The sequence below is a fragment of the Canis lupus genome, chromosome 28, assembly GCF_048164855.1.
Source record: "Canis lupus baileyi chromosome 28, mCanLup2.hap1, whole genome shotgun sequence".
Taxonomy (NCBI): domain Eukaryota; kingdom Metazoa; phylum Chordata; class Mammalia; order Carnivora; family Canidae; genus Canis; species Canis lupus.
The window spans coordinates 23,090,537-23,110,460 of NC_132865.1; the positions used below are offsets into that span (position 1 = coordinate 23,090,537).

General features: G+C 41.2%; 1 protein-coding gene across 17 annotated transcripts in view; it reads right to left on the minus strand.

Moving 5' to 3' along the window:
* SULF1 (sulfatase 1) overlaps positions 1-19,924 on the minus strand; it is a 175,995-nt gene that overhangs the window by 28,559 nt on the left and 127,512 nt on the right. For all 17 annotated transcript variants that reach the window (XM_072804331.1, XM_072804325.1, XM_072804328.1 and 14 more), the window contains 6 exons: positions 16,329-16,479; positions 15,062-15,237; positions 13,849-13,977; positions 13,523-13,579; positions 12,668-12,797; positions 894-1,116 (listed from right to left, as the gene is read on the minus strand). In XM_072804331.1, the coding sequence (XP_072660432.1) occupies positions 894-1,116; positions 12,668-12,797; positions 13,523-13,579; positions 13,849-13,977; positions 15,062-15,237; positions 16,329-16,479 (866 nt within the window). The remainder of the gene's footprint in view (positions 1-893; positions 1,117-12,667; positions 12,798-13,522; positions 13,580-13,848; positions 13,978-15,061; positions 15,238-16,328; positions 16,480-19,924) is intronic.

The window sequence follows — 19,924 nt, forward strand, 5'->3', positions numbered from 1 at the left end:
CTTCCAAACCAATATAGAAAAGAACGGCCCCAGAAATGAGTCACTTTTCCCATGCTGTCACTAGATGGCGCCAGACTCATTCTTTTATGGAACGTGCCAGCCTGGGTTTTCACATCTGTATAATCGCAGGAATTTTATATAGCGCAGGATTGGATATAGGATATAGGATTTTATAAAGAAAATATTAGGCAGCGCTTTTCGTACTGCATTTGACTGGTTGCACCCTGCCAGTCAACAAGAGGAATTAAAAAAAAAAGGATTGTCTAATAACAGACGTACCTTTAAGAAATATTTATGCTTTTCTTATTAGATGCATAAGCCACGATACCTAGAATTTTTATTTTGTTCCTTTTTTTTTTTTTTTAAGCAGCTCAAGGGTGACAAATCAGGACATTAGCATTGATGTCAAAGAAAGCTGACCTGAATTACACCTTCTGCCCCTCACCACACCTTTTACCTCTTTCATGTGCGTGGATATTTTGTGTGTGGCGCTTTTATGGAACATATTCTATGCATATTCTATGCTCAAGTTAAAATGTGCACAAACCCGAAATTTCAAATGAGCTTTGATCTTTTAAACATAACAGTTATTTGCTTTTCGCTGCAAAAGTATGCATTGGGAAGACCTAAATCGTAGGGCATCCCTGGGTGGCTCAACGGTTTAGCACCTCCCTTCGGTCCAGGACCTGACCCTGGAGACCCGGGATTGAGTCCCACTTCGGGCTCCCTGCATGGAGCTTGCTTCTCCCTCTGCCTGTGTCTCTGCCTCTCTCTCTCTCTCTGTGTCTCTCAAAATCTTAAAAAAAAAAAAAAAAAAAAAAAAAGACCTAAACGTAGAAGGATCAAGCCTTTGGTCTCCCTCTTGTCCATTTGCAAAGGCCCCTGGAGCTTACTGGGAGTCCCCTGGTTTCGCAGGAACTGCCTCTGACCCTTCCTCTGGCCCCTGCCGGCACGATAGCCAGGCTCCCCGCAACTGCAGTCCTTGTCCTTGTCCTTGTCGTGGAAGCCGCGGGGGTAGAGGTTCCGGGCGCTGGGGCGGACTGTGAGCAGGTCGCTGGATCCCTTACACTTGTGAATCCGAAGCTTGCCAGACGTGTCCTCAATGCACTGCCACTTCTGCAAAAGCCAATGTGAAAGCCGTTTACCCACCCGGGCCAGGTGTTTCTCAGGAAGGGCTGCTGCATTAGGTTAGGTTTGGGGAGCCCGGGAAGAAGGCATCTTTTGGCTGCCCTTGCACGACGTGTCCCCCCACCCCTCCCCAGGTTCTCTTAGCTCCCTCTCTCACCGTGGGCCAGTACAGATGACAGGGGGACCACTGGAAACCAGAACCACCTCAATGACACCAGAGCCAAAAATTGATACATAAATCCTCAGGATCCAGACTAAACAGTCTTGAAGGAAACATGTAAAAAGCCCTTAATTCGCCAAGCCACGGGGCACAGCTGTCAGGGGGGCTGTTTTCACCAGACCCCTCTTTCTCTGGAAAGGCAGGCACACTTGGCTGCTTTGTTCTCTGCCCCCCCCCACCCCCGGGTCTGCCTGTGGCCCAGAGGGGCCCCCAGGGAAGGAGACGAGTTTGATCAGAGTGTAGTCACAGCGGCCTCTCTGGGCCCCTTCCAATCCTTCCACACATACTGCAGCACCGCCCCCCCAGCCGCGAGCAGGTCCTCTCGTCTTCCCGAGGGGTGTCCACGGGGCAGCTGGGCCTGGGCTCCCCAAGCCTGCTGCTGACACTGCAGGCCCAATTCTAGATCAATACGATGCAGCACCGGGCCTCTTAAATATCAAGCTGGCTGAAATAAGAGCACTTCACCTTGGGGGCAGTTCATGGGGTCTCCCTACCTTCCTTAAAGACTTAATAAAGGTCCTTTGGCTTTTTGTTTTCCCCTGGCTCCCTCCCTAAACTGGTAGTTTGGGAAGAATACGGACCTTGATTTGAAATTGCCCATGGTCACGACACACTATCATGTCCTGTTACCAGACTTTTGTCTTTTGTTTTCCTTCCCTATAGGGGTATCGCCTGTATACAACTACTGATACTTTTCTGTAAGAGGACACATTTCTAAACAGCAGTCAAAGCAACAGTACCTGTAAAATTATGTTTTTGGTGGGCCAGTTACAGGTTTTCAATAGATAAAAAATTACCAAATAAAGGATGGTTTTTCCTGCACCACATAGAATCATCTCACCATTCCCTCCCCGCCCCTTTGCTGGACCTGTACCATATTTTGGGTTACATTTTCATTTCAAAGTGACCTAATGCAAGGTATAGTTTAGTCAAGGGTCTCAGATGTCTTGGTCAGCAGACGAACAACACTTGTGTACAAAATGGGGTGCAACTATTCACAGTGGACCGAGCTGCAGAGTCTTGGCTTGTTTTCTTACTGGAGCCCTACGCCCTCAATAAGTGTTGAATTATCAGAGCTGCCTTTGCACCCCTATCATACGGTTCTCAAATCCCAGGTTTATAGGGCTTGTTCTATGATCTTGTTTCAGCTCCCAAAGCCCCCTTCAGCTCTTGATGCTATGGACTTTGGTTATCACGAACCACGTCAGGTTACAATCTTCTTTTGTGTCTTGACCAGCATATCTTGAATGTCCATCATCTCCATCCAGAGAAGCAGGCTCAAGAGACAAGGTAAGTAACTATTTGCAAAGCCATGACAAGGCAACATAAACAAGAACAGTCGAGGACTAACTAAGTTATAGATGATTTAACTGAAAAAAAAAAAAAAAAGTCAACTTGATTAGGCTCCGGAGAGTTCTGTGAGCTCGGTGGTTCTTACACATGGCTGGGCACTAGGAGTTTCAAATGCTCTCCTGGTGATTCTAATGCACAGTTGGGGTTAAAGACAACTGCTTTTGATTTGCAGCTGGTTACTGGACTTTTCTGCAGCTGGAACCCATGGCAGAGGCAAAAGAGATCTATTTAAGTCTAAGTAGCTCGGATGGATGAGTCTTTGAGAGGGATGTATGCATGCTGCAGAGTGGGTATGCAAAGGAAGCTGTGTTTAGAAATGTACTGACGTCATCAGGTCAGAAAATGACTCAAGCTGAAAAGATGAACACTACCAGCTTGTCTATACCGGCAGGACTATGTGCTCTCTGTAAGGGTAACTAGTTTTCCTTACTTTCCCTCCACAGTTAGCGGACAAGTGACAGAACTTGGTCTTTCTAAAGGCTTAGCAGGAAGCTATGTATGGCCTGTTCCATGGTTCTGCCATTCGACGTGGAGACCAGTGGTTTTCAAGCCTGGGTTTGTAGCACTTCCAGACATGTCCAATCAGCTTGAGGAGGTGCCATGAAATTCTCAGAAAAAGTTCTCAGAAAAGGATATACAACTCCATTAAGAAATAACAAGTTATTTCTATAAGCCACCCAGAAATTTTGCTGATGAGAGGTGTCAGTGAAATAATCCATAGCCTTTCATAGCTCCAAAAAATTTGAGCATCGGTAGTGCTTGAGTGTCATTCTAGATCTGTATTTGTCCTAAATCCAAAAGGTTTAAGACTTATCCCTCTCTCTGGGTAATCTCTAACTCAAGCATTCAAAAACAAAGAGTTCACTACTTCATGCCTATAATAGCAAAAGAAGTGGTCAGTGCGTCCACAATTCACGCCTAGTAGCAGCTTAAGAAGTACTCTAGTTTCTACCAGATGGAAAAATATGGTTAACTATATTCTTGAAAAATAATGGCCCTGTGTCTTTTGTGGCTCGAATTTATATCAATTTTGCTACAAACACTAATTTTTAAAACACCTAACTACAGTGAAAACCTTTCTTAGTCTTACAACCACAATGCATTAAAAAAATTCTGCCTTTTTTTTTTTTTTTTTTTTTTTTGGCCTGGAAGAGCTGAGGGTATAGGTAGATTCCTCTAGAATAGAAAGTGTAGGCAGCATTTTAAATGATTTGGTCTATTTGGAATCCAACTTGCGTTTTCCCATTGGCCAAATTTCTCACTAACTTCCTATAGGGTAGATATGAAGGGAAGGGGTGTTTCTTTCCTAAAGAGATGAATTTAACCAAATGTAAGACCCTCCTGGGCACTGATAATGTACCTCACAAATCCAATATGCATACATATATGAATGCATATGTACCCACATGCACATGCCCACATGTACTAGATGTATACATACACCTATACACATTGTCGAATAAAACAAGAGCCACTAAGAAAAATGCCAACTATTTTCTATACCGTGGACTCTTTGAACAAGCTGTAGACCCTATTAGAGTAACTGGCAAGCAGCTTTGAAAATCATCTTAGTGGTAAGCATACTAGGAATTTTAATGAAATGTAATTACCACACATTTGCCGCAGTCATTTGGGTGCTCGATATCTTGACAATTTTTATGGTTGAGCAATAAAACCTTGAAATCACTGCACCTACAATGGTCACCTTACTTAGCTTATGGAGGGGAGTGAGGGAAGAGAGCTTTCAGGGCATTGCTCTGAAACTCATGTCACAAGCCACTTAAGTGCTCAGAATCAAGAGAGGGGATGACTTGGGTTTGCAGAAGAGCTTCCACAATCAGCTGGAAGCAGGGACTCAGGTGAGGCACCTGCTAACAGGACACGTGGTCAGCCTCAGAGACGAACTTTGTTACACATGTGCCCTTGTGGAGATGCACATATCGTGCTGTTTCCGTTGCCTACTCTCTTGAAGTGTACTAGTCAATCGGTTAACTGCCCGATTCGACTGTCTCCCGCCTTCCCTGACCACTTTTTGCGATATCATCTCAATTTTCCTCCTGCCTCTCTGACTCTGTACCAATCATTTCACAAACGTTCATTCCACACTGTTTCTGCACATGTCCGGCGTGCAAGGGGCTCGATGAAACTATTTAAACAATTTTGTAAGTTATTATGATTTCATTTAGCCTTTCCAACCATTTGGGATTAAAGGCAAGGACCATGTCTCATACTCCTGAACTGTACCCTGAAGTTAGCTCAGCATCAAATCACTGTTTAGTAATTACATCTTAGTAGTTTTGATTGATTATATATATTTATGTGTAAATTACACGTGATGAACAAGAGAACACCGGGTATTTTGATACAAGGATTCATGTGTGCAGCTCATTTGGTGGAATCAAACCTAATGAGAAATACAACAAATGCCATTCAAACAATTCCCGTCCACACCATCTTTATAATCATCATTATCACCATCTATGGAGCTCTTACTTGATGCCAGGTACTGGCCTAGGGAACTTTATAGAAATTTAGTCACACAATCATCACTACAACCTAAAGTGCTACCACAATTCATTTATTGGAGTTGGATTTTGTAGTAGTGAATATCACCTATATTCCTCACGGGACTTGAGAACGGCATTTCATATCTATATTGATGTGGCTCGGTGGCAAAAGTCTGGACTTTCAAGCTAGAGAAGTCTGGATTTGATGATCAGCTTTATCATATCCTGTGCATCCTTGAGCAAGTCAGCTACATGATCTGAGCCTCATGAGTACTAGAACTCATTCATGAATAGAAAGAACTCAGTACATGGTAGGCACTCAACAAAGGCGGTTATTATGATCATTATCATTATTATTCCACAAACTCTGTTCCCCCTCCAACATACAAGTAAGCTTATTACTTAATTTGGGTCTTATGCAAACTTAATGAGAGGTAGCCATTTTTCATGGAGGTAAGTATTGCGCTAGGGACGTGAAGACCTCCATTTTCATTTTGTTTTGCTGCTAACTCTGCGGCCTTGAGCAAATTATAGAATCTCTTTGTTCTTCCAGATTCCACATCTGGTAAAATAATATTTGCTCCTCCTGGCCTCAAGGATATGTCATGAGAATAAATTGTTGGATGTTTTTGGAGTTCTGAAAAAAGATGCACTATATAAATCCAGAGCAATACTATTATAACTGACCTTTAACAATGGTTATCCAATCCTTGGGCAAGTTCATGTTTCATGCTTGTAAACTGTATATAATACAGTAATTATTATTTAGTGGGGAGACTGTGGCTTTGAATCACAAAGATCTTGGTTTGTACTCAGACTTGTCACACTTCCAGCTATGTGACTTTGGTCAAGTGACTTTCCCATCTTTAGTCTCCCAAGCTTAAGACTCCTTATATTTAAAATGAGCATAAGATCTCTTCTATAGAATAATTTTCAAGTATTAAATGTTCTGTGTAAAGTGTCTAGTATAACATTAGATGAAAATAGAACTCTAGTTACTTCTCTTTCCTGAAGAAACTACTAGATAATCATGATAGTTTCTACATTTTCAATGGCATATGTTTCTCAGATTTGTTAAGAATGTTCTATATTCTTATTTATGCCTATATATGCCCATTTTCATGAGTAAGAAACAAAAAACTTGGCTGCCACTTTTTCAAAGTTACACTGTAATAAAAGCTTAATTTTATACACACACAAACACACATGGATTAGTTCTCCATTATTACATGTCTTATTATGTGGATTTGGTCACAATGCAGGTCAAATCACGTTCTCTGAAATGTAACAACCATACAGTAATGTTTGGATAACCTGATTATCCTTCAGGCCAGTGCCGACATCATGAAAAAGTTACTTGCCTGTTGACATGTGTCTAGAATTTTCATCTCAACACTGGGAATATAAAAATACCATATAAACCTCCTCATTCATATTGCTACTTAGCTGAAGCCATTGTCAAATTTTCTCACCAATATGAAATAGAGTTACTTGTGCTGAGGAGATTTATCTCCTGTTTTCTTTGAGATGGGATGAGATGGGAGGTGGGAGGGAAAGTGGAAAGGAAAGAGAAGTAGAAGAAAATGCTTCCTCCTTTAGATTTTCATCTGGATAATCATTTGTAAAAGTCCATACTGAAATGCTGGAAGAAGTATTGCTCTTGCAGTTTGGGGAAAGTAAAATTGGTAAACTGACCTTGGCCAACACGCGATAGCCAGTATTTGCTGAGCGCTTATTATGTGCCAGGTACTGGTTCAGATGCTTAATACAACTACCTCTTATAAGCTTTACTCCAACCTTCTGAAGCAGGTGCTATTATTATTATTTTTTTAGCAGGTGCTATTATTATGCCCATTTTCGAGACAAAGAAACTGAGGCAGGGTTGGATTAAGTAACATGCCCATGGTCACAGAACAAGCAAGTAGTGGGCCAAGGCTACAATCCCAATTGACTAGGACCTCAGTAAAAAAAAAAAAAAAAGAATGGTTTTGGGCAGAATGTGAGGTTTTGAGTGAGCCTTGGATGAGGGAACATCATGTGGGAAGGCAGAGCCAGCAACTTACATGCAGAAGAAAATGTTATGTTAGGGTCGGGAGGAGGGGAGGCTGACCAGAGCAGGCAGGCTGTGTTACAGTGCAGCCACATTAGGTAGTTTAGAAGTAAAACGTCCCTGTATTTGTCTTCTTCTGACTTGTTTGGGACGGCAGTAAATATGGTTTGACAGTTAAGCCTGGGGTGTTTTGAATAATGCACAGAAGCCAAAATATCTAGATGCACAACTATTCAGAAATGTCCTTGGGTGCAGGTTGAAGAGGGGAGGAGGCAAGGTTTTGAAGGAGGGCCGCCCCTCCTGAGCCTCATGCAGACAAGTTCAGCCAGAGGGTGGCACTGGGGCCCTGGGCCTCCTGGCTGCCCCCTGAGGTAGGGAAAGCCCTAGTGAGTGAAGTGTCTGTGAGCCACGCTGAGATTTAGCCAGAGCTCAGTGAGTTTCTGGAAACAGGCTGTCCGTTTCTGGCAAACTAGCCAGATCTTCCTGGTAAATGCCTTTTATTCCTGCTCTGCAGCTGGTCACAAAGTGTGGAGGGACCTGTGGTCAGAGGGATAATTTTGGGATGAGAACAGAAATCCTGCAGCTAAACCAGTCCATTCAACAAGCTACATTCTAATTTCCCAGGTAGTATTGGCTTGCTCGATCTGGGGGCTCTTTCGTAATTTTAAACAAATCTTTGATTTCCTATCGATACAATAGTAGAAAGGCAAACAAAACTGCAAAGTTGCTGGAAGTTAACAACTCACAAAGGACATGAAATTTGCTTTATCAAAGAAAAAAAACAAGCTTTTTTTTTTTTTTTCAAATAGCAGAGAATATCTGAAATGTACTTCAAAACTGAACGCCTAGGAAATTTCTCTTTTATGTAACTCCTATTTGAGGAGTCAATCCCTGTACCTAGAAAATGAAAAATATAGTAACGCTTTCCTGGCATGAGTGATTCTCAGTCCTGGCTGCTCCTAGGAATCACCCAAGAGCTTGAAAAAAATCACTGATGTCTGGGTCTCATCCCCAGGGGTTCTGTTTTCCTTTGTCTGGAGCGAAGCTTGAACACCAGCATTTGTAAAGCGGACTCTGTATTCTAATGTGCCTTCTTGCTAGGGAACCACTTCTCTAGATGCTGTGAATGGGTCCTAAGATCATGGCTCCAGCCAGCCAAATGCCACTTATAATTTCAAAGAGAAAATCTACTATGTTACATTTTTGTAGAGGCAGCATGTTCTGGGGAAGAAAGGATTGAGCACAGAGTGAAGAATTGCAGGTTCTCACTTTGGGTTTGTAGGTTAAGTTTTCTGGATCTAAATTTCCTTATTAGGAAAAAGATACCATTCAACTGGAAGATTTCTAAGACTCCTCCCAACCTCCATATTCTCTGACTCTAGACATCTGGTTAACTTTGTTAACAAATACAGATTCCTTGGCCTCACCTGTAGACCTGTTAATCTGATTGGTTTGGGGGGAGGCTGTACATACATATTTTCTTTTATTTTTCTTTCTTTCTTCTTTTTAGAGAGGGAGAGAGAGAGATAGAAAGAGAAAGAGAGAAAGAGTACAGGGTGAGGGAGAGAGAAAATCTTAAGCAGGCTCCATGTCCAGCATGGAGATGGATGTGGGGCTTGATCTCACAACCCTGAGATCATGATCTGATCTGAAACTAATGCTGGATGCTTAACTGACTGAGCCACCCAGATGCCCCTACATCAATATTTTCCAAAGTTGCATAGGTGATTCTAGGGTGCAACCAGAATTGAGCATCACTGCTGTGTGTTCTTTGTTGAGCCAAAGTCTTTTCTGATAGAAGTTGAGATTTGCACGTGTGTGGTGTGTGTACTCTGTGTGTGTGTGTGCGTGCGTGTGCCTGAGTGTGTGTGTCGTATGTAAAACTGTATGTAATGTGCTTGGGGGTGTAATGCCAGCTGAGAGAGTGGCAGGAATTCATACTCAGCCTCACATTAATTCAGGAATACAGAAGTAATGCAAACACATATGTCCATGCTGTCTTAATTAGTCCCTGCTGGTTGCTCTGTTCACAAAGTGAAGAAGTATTGCCAAATGTCTGGGATTCCAGCCCATTTTAATTCCCTGGTGGCTTCATAGGAATGAAAAAGCAGGTAAGATGGCCCGGAACAGATATAGCACCCAACATTCACACATTGCCTTGTAATTCATATAGCACTTTACATATATGATACCACTAAATCCTACTAAGACTGAGATTAATTTTCTTCACTTTAGGGATAGAAAATCTGAGACTCTAAAGAATCTAGTCCCCAAACACACAACTAAAAAGTAGTGGATGCCAATATTCTAACCTCAACTTTTTGATGTCGTATTTTTCTTTCCTTCATTGACCTACTTCATGCATCCACACTGACCCTGCCAAATAATCCTTAAGTGACAAGGCATGGGGCTGTGGCAGGATGGGGGAAATACACAATCTCTTTGGAGATTAAAAGTGAGGAGAATGGGGCTGACCATGTGGGTTTTTCCTCTCCATCCCATACAGAGTCAAACCAAAGAGAAGATTGTATTGTCTTCGAATGAAGGCAGTTAACCCTAGTCAGAGGAAGAGAAGCAGGGCACTGGCCAGGAGTGAAATCAGTGTCAAGAGAAGAGATTCCTGGCAAGTTAATTCTAGCCTTAGCTGATGCCTTGATCCAGAACAATACAATCTCATTATTCTGGACTTTTTTCTTCTTTCTTTCTTTCTTTCTTTCTTTCTTTCTTTCTTTCTTTCTTTCTCTCTCTCTTTCTTTCTCTTTCTTTCTTTCTTTCTTTCTTTCTTTCTTTCTTTCTTTCTTTCTTTCTTTCTTCTTTCTTTCCTTCTTTCTTTCTTTCTTTCTTTCTTTCTTTCTTTCTTTCTTTCTTTCTTTCTTTTCTTTCTTTTCTTCCTTTTTTAAAGTCACAGATATAGTAACTAAAAAGATAATCCTCAAAGTAGCCAGATAGAAAAAGCAAAAGGCCAAAATATAAACATTCTGTAGAACACAACAGAACTATCAGGTTTGGCTCACAGATTCTATAACCATCTTGAGGAGCCTCAAAAATTTCCAGAAGTTCTCAGATTTTTAAGCTAGGGTTTGAGCATCACCTATAGAAAGAAATCACCATTCAGGCGATTTCTCTGTTCTAATAATTCAGGCACTTCTAAAAGGAATTGTTGGTAACATTTTCATACATCCATGTGATATGATCTAAATTCAGACTGATTCACATGGAAATACTGCACCAGAGGAGAATCCCAGTGAGCCAGATATTAAAGCATTTTGTGGGGGCAAAACGAGTTTAGAAAAATATGAAAAAGCAAAGTGAAGTTTTTAACATAGTTAGCATTTAGCATAAGAGTGAAGAGCTTGTGCCAAAGTGCCATAATCTAGTTTATACTACATTTGCCCTTTAGGACATGTATTAAAATTTCAGGACAAACCATATGGAGAGGTTTGCAAAATTGTATACTGAAAGGTAGGCAGTGTACCTTATTCTCAAATGGCTATAATGCTTACCACTTAGAAGGCTAAAATGGTAACAAAATCACCAATTTGCATGAAATATATTTAACAGGGAACATTTCCAACTCCTGAATAAAAGTAAATTAGTCTATTGAGGCTGGCTCATAAAAATCATTTTAGAGCAACAAAACAAGTCTGAGGTTTTAGTCATAATCATACTTAGAGCTTCCTTAAGAAGGATTTGAAGATATCATATTAAAATATAATGAGTAAGTCTAAGCTTCTCCAGTAAACACTTGAAAATTAAGACTTACTAGTATGCCATGAAGGCCTAGTTTTATCCTTTCCTTCAACATCCTCCCTCCCCACCTTTTTCTATTTCAAAGGAATCCCTGAGCACAGAAAGGCATAAGGAAATGTAGAAAGTATGAGGATGAAGTTGTTTATCATGAATGTCTGTTCAATACGCTAGATACTATATCACAAGTATAAATATATGAAGCCCTACATTGATGAGGCCATTTTAATAATAACTGCACTCTCCTTCTCAGGTGCCTGATATCCTGAACTGGTATTGGCTAACTGTGTGGATATCTAGAGGTCAGATAAGTTAAAAAGAAAAAAAGACTCACAAAAGATTTGAACTTCTCTTTGCCTCATTAATGGAACTTACCTTGGAAGGCAGCAAGTGGTCTGAGTTTTTGAATCATATAACTCATTTGGATCCCAGCTCTGCACTCACCAGCTGCCATTTATAAATGGGAACAATACCTACCTCACTGGATGGATGTGAGGAATAAATTGAGCTAAAAACATATAAAACTCCCTATACAGGGCTTTACGTAAGACAAATGTGTAATAACTATTATTTTTCACTTTTCTTCAATTTTGTTCTAAGTTTCAAAGACTTAGGCAGTTCCTCTAGCTAGCTAGCATAGATGTCAATCAAGAAGAGTGTTTAAAATAATTTATGTTCATATGTTTTCACTTTCCTTGGAAACAGATCTGTGTTAATTCATCACACAGTATTTCTTTAGTTCTTATTGGTAATAGGTGGTGTTCTGGGTAGCCTAGAATTCTACAGTAATATTTCTTTCTTTCTTTTTTTTTTAAGATTATTTACTTGAAAGAGTGAGAGAGTGAATGCAGGTGTGGGTGGAGAGGCAGAGGGAGAGAGGGGTTTCAAGTAGATTCCTCATTGACACAGGGCCTGATGTGGGGCTCTATCCCATAACCCCAAGATCATGCATGACCTGAGGTGAAATCAAGAGTCAGATAAGTGAGTCGACTGACTGAGCCATCCAGGTGCCCCATCTATAGTAATTCTCTATTAATAAAAAGGATTCATTCTAATGAAATAATTGATGTCAGAAATCTTGTGAGCAGAGGTAGAAATGATGAACTAACACAATATGGCTTCCCTTTCCGTTTCCCAATCTTGGTCAGATTCTATCCTCCTCTGTGGGTTAGATGACATCTGACTTTAGTACAGGACAGGAAGACCCCAACCTGTCTCTTGGGTGGTTCACTGCCCAGAGGCTCAGCATCTACTCATGATCTTGACTAAGTAGCTTCTTGACCCTTCCTGATAACCAGTTAATAGAAATCCAAGGGGTAATGACTTCTCCTTAGATGGAACCAAGTTTCTGAACTTTCTAACCTGGCTACCCATTTCACATGTCTGATATGTCAAACTGGTGTTGGCTAATTGGGTGGATATCTAGTACTCTCTGAGGGTGCCATCTTTTTTTATTAGAGGGAGCCCAAGGAGTGATGAGGAGGCCCAGCTTAGGCCAATTAGATAATTCTCAGTCAGAAGAAAGCTGTTATAATGAGTGTTCCATGACCACTATGAAAAGCTTATTTATACATAAATGTACATTATTTTATATGTTGAAAATTTCTAAATTAGAAATGAAGAAGCATGTGACTTGGGGTGAAGACAAGCCGTGACACTCACCTGCCCAGGCTGCTCACAGGCTGTCTGGTACCTGGCCTGCTGGCACAATTCTTTGACCCTCTCATATTTGGGCAAGTGATTGGACTGTTGGATATTCTTGCTGGATTCTTCTTTCTTACGTAAAAACTTCCTTTGACAGAAAAGAAGAAGTTTCTTATGAGAAATGATCCGAATCACCTATCCAGCATCTTTTGCCCTTTTCTTTTTCTCCCCTGTGACATGACTCTGCATTCTTCAAATAGCATGAAATAGATGGCAAGACCTTGTCCACAGGAGTTCAGCATTTGCTGAGTCCTCTGTGAAAACTACAAGCTGGGTACTATGAAGAACCACTGTTTCCCTAAAGCATTAATTTCAAGACATTAGGCATAAATGTTTAGCTTTACAGTTATATAAATGTTCTCTCAATGTTTTTATGGAAAAAAAACAAGACAATGAGGATTACGAATCAAAGGGGGAATCCCAGCAGGGACTCTGGAGATTATAGTCTCATGGATTTGTATATTTAAAACTAGGAAAACCACATAAGGAAAGGAAGTAGAAAGGAGAGGGCCAGACAGGACTCGGGAAGGAGGGCTGGGAATGCCAATGGACTGGTCCGATCAGGAGCCGAGGTTGAAAAACTCAACAGCAAGCGCTCTGGTCCCATTGTATGAGAATTTATGTTTTACAGTTCTGATGCAACAATCATTACTGTGCTGGCCAGTGGAGAATGAGTACCAAACCATTCAATCTTGTGACCAGGCTTACGAAATCTGCATGCTTAGTAAACCGGAATAAGGGGGAAAAATACTCAGCAGGGAGAGCTGCCCACTAGGACTGGTTCCCAGAAGCACCCCAGGAACCAGTAATTACCCTCTTTCCACGAGGAATGTATCACGCCAAATTCTGGCTTTCTTGTTTGTTCGAAACCTGAAAGCAAAATAATAATATTTACTGTTGGCATCTGGACGTTTTTCCAAATGGATCTGTGCTAACAGTTTATTTAAAGAAACACCTCTCACTTCCCGCAGACCATGACTGCAGCTCTATCAATATGCTATTCACAGACAGCCGAGAAATTCTCGGCTTGGGGTGATTCTCATGGGCAAAGAGTACTTTGACTCCACTTCTTTCAGCTGCTGGCTGGCTCTGGGTGCCAGTGTGCTTGGGGCTGGCCGAGGGAAAGCAAATTGACACACCTGTTACCTGGCTTTTCCAGATCCAGAAGTTTGAGGACCGACTTGCCATCTACATCCGGAGGTGTGTCGAGGCCAGCAATATCCAGGATTGTAGGGGCCAGGTCGATGTTGAGAACGATCTGTGGGACTCTGCAAAGGGTCAGATGGTTATGCCCTGGGCCTAACACCAGTTGAGGTAGCACGTAAGGCCACTTTCTGCACACCGAGACTCATCAGCCTTCAATCTTCTCCCCCTCTATCTTAGTCTTTGATGCATAAAACCATTTAACTTAGATCAGACAATTCCCAAAGTGTTTCAAATGAGCTGAAGAGACATAATAACATTCTTCAGAGAAACCCTTCTACTATCATCACCTTCTCCCTTACCCCAGGACGCAGTGCAACGTAGCAGCAGATGAGGCACATGGATGAGATTCAGACTATCTGCGTGCTGGGCCCCAGTGTCGCCACTTCCAGAATGAGGAACTCTGAGAGGGGCACTTATGCTACCTGCCAGCTTTCTTCTTTGTTAGATTAGAAGACCTGGCTGCACACTCCTTAAGGGCCATTCCAGATTTGGAATTCTGCTTGCATTTTTTTCTTTTACTCTTTCCATAACTGTTTCATGTACACGATCTTATTTTACATAGAACTTTCTGATGTGGCCGGCAGGGCATGTCAAACCCATTTTATAATGGTAAAATAGAGATGCAGAGGAAGGCAGTGACTTGTCCAAGGTGGCAGATATAGAACTCTGGTCCTTTAGGCCTTCTTTCTTCTAAAAGAAAATCATGCTTTTTAAAGTTTTATTTTCTTCAAAAATTTTACTTAGTAATAATTTTTTAAAAACCCACTAAAAGGCAGGCATTGGCTTTTTTTTTTTTTTTTTTTTTTTTTAAAGACAGTGTGTTTCTGATTCAAAGGAGGTACAGAAGATGTCCCTAATGGTCACATTCTGTGTCCATGTGCACAGGCCATGTGACACGGATTCTGGTTCGTTTGACAGAATTAATCAGTGATAGTTAATTTTCCTTTCTCTTTAAATAGTATACCTCAGTTAATTTGACATGTGGTAGGGGAAAATAAGGTTTTCATTTTCTAAATTACCAACTTCAACCTACCTACACCCTTTTCTGTTTTGGATGAAAAGAAACCAGACACAGATTGGTAATGGAATTATCTCAGATACACATGAGCCACAACTGCTGAATGTTGCAAGTGGAGAAATACGTACATTGATCCTGGTTCTACACTTGGACCACGAATAAAGAAGGGCACACGGATGTCAAAGTCATATGGCATGGATTTCCCCTTGACCAGTCCAAACTGCCCAATATGGTAGCCGTGGTCGGCGGTGTAAATGATGTAAGTGTTGTCCAGCTCCCCTGTCTCCACGAGCATATTGTACAGCTGAAATATAACGGAGACAAGATGGGCAAGATGACAACAGTGTTGCTGTGATTTCCCCCCAAATGTCTTCCCCAGTATTTTTTAAAGGCAAGAGTTACTTTAACAAGGCTAAGAAACATGATCACTGTCTGCATTTTCTTAGTTGCTTACAATCCTGAAGGGAAAAAGTCTAATAAAAGAGTCAGGTAACTTTTTTGAATTTGGCACATTGTTCTTAAAGGTTTTGTGCACCTATTAAAAAGAAAAACAAAAAACAACTCCACAAAACAGCCTCTATCACCTAACTCATAGGTTTTACTTTGAAAAATTCATTGTTAAAGCAAATTTTATCATCACTCTTAAGTAGTTATCAAGGGTTAAGAACAGGCTGCTTTGGAGTCTGATCCACCTAAATCCAGCCTTTAGGCACATTTTGTTTGGCTTCGGTTGTTTTGTTTTTAAATTCAGGAAATTTCAAATAAAATGTATTTCTGGCTTCCTTGAAAAAATCGGAAGACCTCATGATACTAGCTCGATCTTCCTACATGGCATAAAATATCAGGAGCTGGGTAGTTTCTTCTTGTTATAAATGTGGGCATTTAAAGATCACTATAGGGGCACCTGGGTGGCTCAGTGGGTTAAGCATCTGCTTTCAGCTCTGATCATGATCCCAGGGTCCTGTGTTTGGGCCCTACATCCAGCTCCCTACTCAGCAGGAAGCCTGCTGCTCCCTCTGTTTTTGCTCTCTCACAAATAAATAAGATATTAAAAAAATAAAGTTCACCATAATCCCAACCATTCCCCATTGCTTTATACCAGCTTTAGGTATTTACGTTTTTGTGAGTGTAGCCCTTGACTTATGGTATTTTGATTTTTATCTCCTCTTTGCCATTGGCTCCAAAGAACCAAGCCTGAGAGGTAATAGAAGGGGTCAAGATAAGGGAGTGAAGATAAAGTCACTAAACACACACTCACGTACACTTATACACACACAGACTCTCTCTTTCTCTCTCTCAAAAACAACAATAAAACAAAAACAGAATTGGCAAGAATGGAGCTACACAAAAGAAGCTGGACCCAAACCTGTCACTAAGGCAAGTTTGTGTGCTTACCCTTTCCACAGAATCGTCCACTGACATCAAAGTCTGAAGCCTTTTGCGATGCAGAACGTTTGTAAATTCCATGTGGATGGGCAGCATGGGTCCCGTGTACTGCATAATCCAGTGCTTGTCCATATTTGGTGCATAGTTATAACTAGGGGTTCTGAAAATATCCAGAAAGGATTCTTACTATATATATTTTTAGTCATTTAGAGAAATATCTCAAGTTGAAGGCTGTGAAATAATCATTTAGGAAAGGCAATTTAGACATTGCCATTTTTTTCTCCCACGTATCTTCTATGTTTATAAGAAGAGCTAAAATCTTCACTACCTCAAACATCACACATCCCCTAAAGGCATATGGATTCACATTTATAAAAAACCAAGACAGGCAGCTAAAAAGGTAATTAGTACAAGTTCATTTGGACTCATTGAATAAAATGTGTAAAAACACATCAAGATGATCATGGTATTGTAACATCTACAGATAAAATAAGGTAATACAGAAGAGAATGTTTTCATGGTGATGTTAACTCATAAAATTTTATAGCTAATTAGGCTATTAGATATATAGTCACAAATATGTGGAATAATGATGAATCATAATTTCAACATATTTTTTCTCTTGCTTTTACTGGCTCTTTTATTGATTACTTTATTATTTTTATATCTAGTATGAATTTTTCTCATTCCTAACTTTGTGTATAGATACCGTTAATTTAATTGCATATGCTAGAATTATAACCAAGTCTACTTCTACAATATACATGCTTACCAATAAAGCTATTCTTTTTATAGACAGTTCAATACAAGTGCAGAGCACAAATTTTGTTAACTACAGGGAGGTAGTTTCAAGTCTATATCTAATTTATTGCAAAAAACCAAGGGGTGTCCTATACATTCCATTGGAGAACCCACAAAATATATCACCTTCTTTTTGATATCTAACCCATATCCCTTGACCGTTAGATGTAGTCACTTCATATTCCCAAAGTTCATAACTATTCTGTTGTTTTGTACACATTAATTCATTCAATTATCTCTGCTGTTCTTGGAACTTGGTTTATCATTCCCATTTTACAGTTGAGAAAACTGAGGCTTAGCAAAGTTAAATCCTCAGATGAACAAAGTTACCAGGTGGTAGATCCAGGACTCAATTCCAAAGTCCATTAGGACCATTCTAACAAAATGAAAGAAAAGTGAAATACGGGGTGCTTCCTACGTCTGACTGCTTTTCATATGACCCACAACTTTACAAGTAACTGGTCTCACAGAATAAGCAACAATCCATGTTGGTTGAGAAATCTGATAGCCAATGTCTGTTCTGGGGAAGATCCTATCAGTGAAAAATCATGGACAACGACAAATGTAGGGACACTGCCCCATCATTATATTATAAAGCTAGGGAAACAGGGGCTCCTGGGTGGCTCAGTCAGTTAAGCATTCGACTCTTGATTTCGGCTTAGGTCATGATCTCAGTGTCTTGAGACCAAGCCCTGTGTCAGGCTTCATTCTCAGCATGGAGTTTGCTTGGGATTCTTTCCCCCCTCCTTCTCTCTCCCCCACTCTGCTCCTCCCCCTTCTTGCTGTCTTTCTTTCTTTTTTTTTTTCTTTTCTTGCTGTCTTTCTAAAGTAAAATTAAATAAATAAAATATTTAAAAAACCCCAAAAACCAAAAAGTGCCCTAGAGAAATATTCACTGTGAGCCCAGTGAATTCAGGGGCGCTGATCATGTACTCCTCTAGTTTGTCATGGTACAAATTTCCCTTGGGGGTAAGCCTGGGGTTTCTGAGCTACATGACTGTATACTGGGTTATTTACATGCATGCTGAGCTGTATAAATGCTGCCCATTATCATACATTTTCTTCTGCCAGTGGATTTGCAGAACCTCTCTTTTGATAGTTGAAAATGCTGTTTTGGTACCATTCACCTTCTCGGCACAATAAGTCCCCCTGATGATCAGTGTGGATGCTGGTTAACTAGCAGAAGCACAACAGCACGAACACCAATATAACACTGAGCACAGAATATACTGTCCCTAAAATTATATAAATTGTGCTCAGTAGTGTAAGTCCACTCCCTGAAAAGGGGCAGATTTGCAGAGTAGGAAAAGCAAGTGTGGTTCACTTTGCTCATCTGTATGTGGGGATAATAGCACTTTCTTAAAAACCTCTTTTGAGGAACAACAGATCTATCATCTACCTATCAACGTTTTGTTATCTCTTTCTGTACCACACTTAAAAATGCCTAGTAGAGCGGCACATGAATTTCCTACGGAAGCCAATAAACAAATACATTCTATAGAAGTGTCTGGGTCGAAAAATCCTATTGCATTAAAATCCAACAAGCTCTTCTGGGATCACCTACCATTCTTTTTAAGGGAAACTTGCAACATGAGCTTCCTTCTGCTTAGCCAGTAAGTGACTCATGAGCCACTTGGTCCCATGTTTTTGGCCTGAAAGGGTTCCTCATATCTAAAAGTGAACACGGGCAGATCAGCCTCTCCCATGTCAGGAGTTCCTGGGGTAGGAAAGCATGTAAGCCCTGTTTCTCATTCTCCACGCAGCATGTCGTGGTACAAACAGGATTAGATCGAGGGGCTGAGGAGCATGAGACAGGGGCTTCTAAGCCTCCGAGGAGAGGGATTTTCACCCGTGGGGGGAGCTGAAGGTCAGAAAAATATAGCAAGTGGGTCATGAAAGGTCCCCTATCCATTTACTGATACGTGCCCTGAAAAAGAATATGGCTATAACAGATTACACAGGGCTTCTTTCTAGTACCTAAACATCTTCCTCTCACTGCCTTGATGCTGGCTTGCCTTGATTTTAAAATAAATCGAGTTGACTTTTTTAAAGCCACAAAACCTCAACACAAATAAAAATTAACAATAGGGAACCGAAACGAAGGCTCACAGCGGGCAAATTACATCTTCTACTGGCTACCTTGATGTGCTTGGCATAGCTCCACCTCGCTTGGAGGACCGGGGAAGGTCGCAGCAAATTACAAGCCTCAAATTGGACTCCCGGATTTGCAGAATGACATATGTTAAATCTGGCTTCTATTAAAGAGGAGAGTTCAGGTCTGCTGTCAAAGCCACTGTCCCTCCCCACCCCCCAGCTTGCCTTTCCCCGCCCCCTCCCCCCTTAATTTTCCAAGTGGGAGCTGACCCCCAGCTCTGGGGATGAAATCCCAGGTGGGATCTCAGCAGGGGGCTGAGGAGGGGGGTACGAATTTGCCTTTTAAAGGAAGACAGACTGCCACTGCTTCCCACAGAACAGCAGCTGTTGGGGGGGGTGCCTGCAGGTGGAAGGTCGGGGGTCGCTGGAATTGACAATGTTGTTGAAAAGTGATCTTTTGCCAAGGACCTGTGGTTGCCTCCTGCTGGGGTCTGCCAAATTCCTGGAAGATGCAGCCTTCGGGTCCCCCCGTCCCCATGATAATTAAGGCTTGCTTCCCTAAGAACTGAGTCACAATGATTCAAAGAGGAGCTGGAGCTGGCAGCTGAACGACAGCCACAGAAAGAAGCAGGTAGCTGTTTTAGGGAAAAGTGGAAAATCACATGTCCAACTGTTCCAGAATGCGTGGGGATCACACCTGCAATCTCATC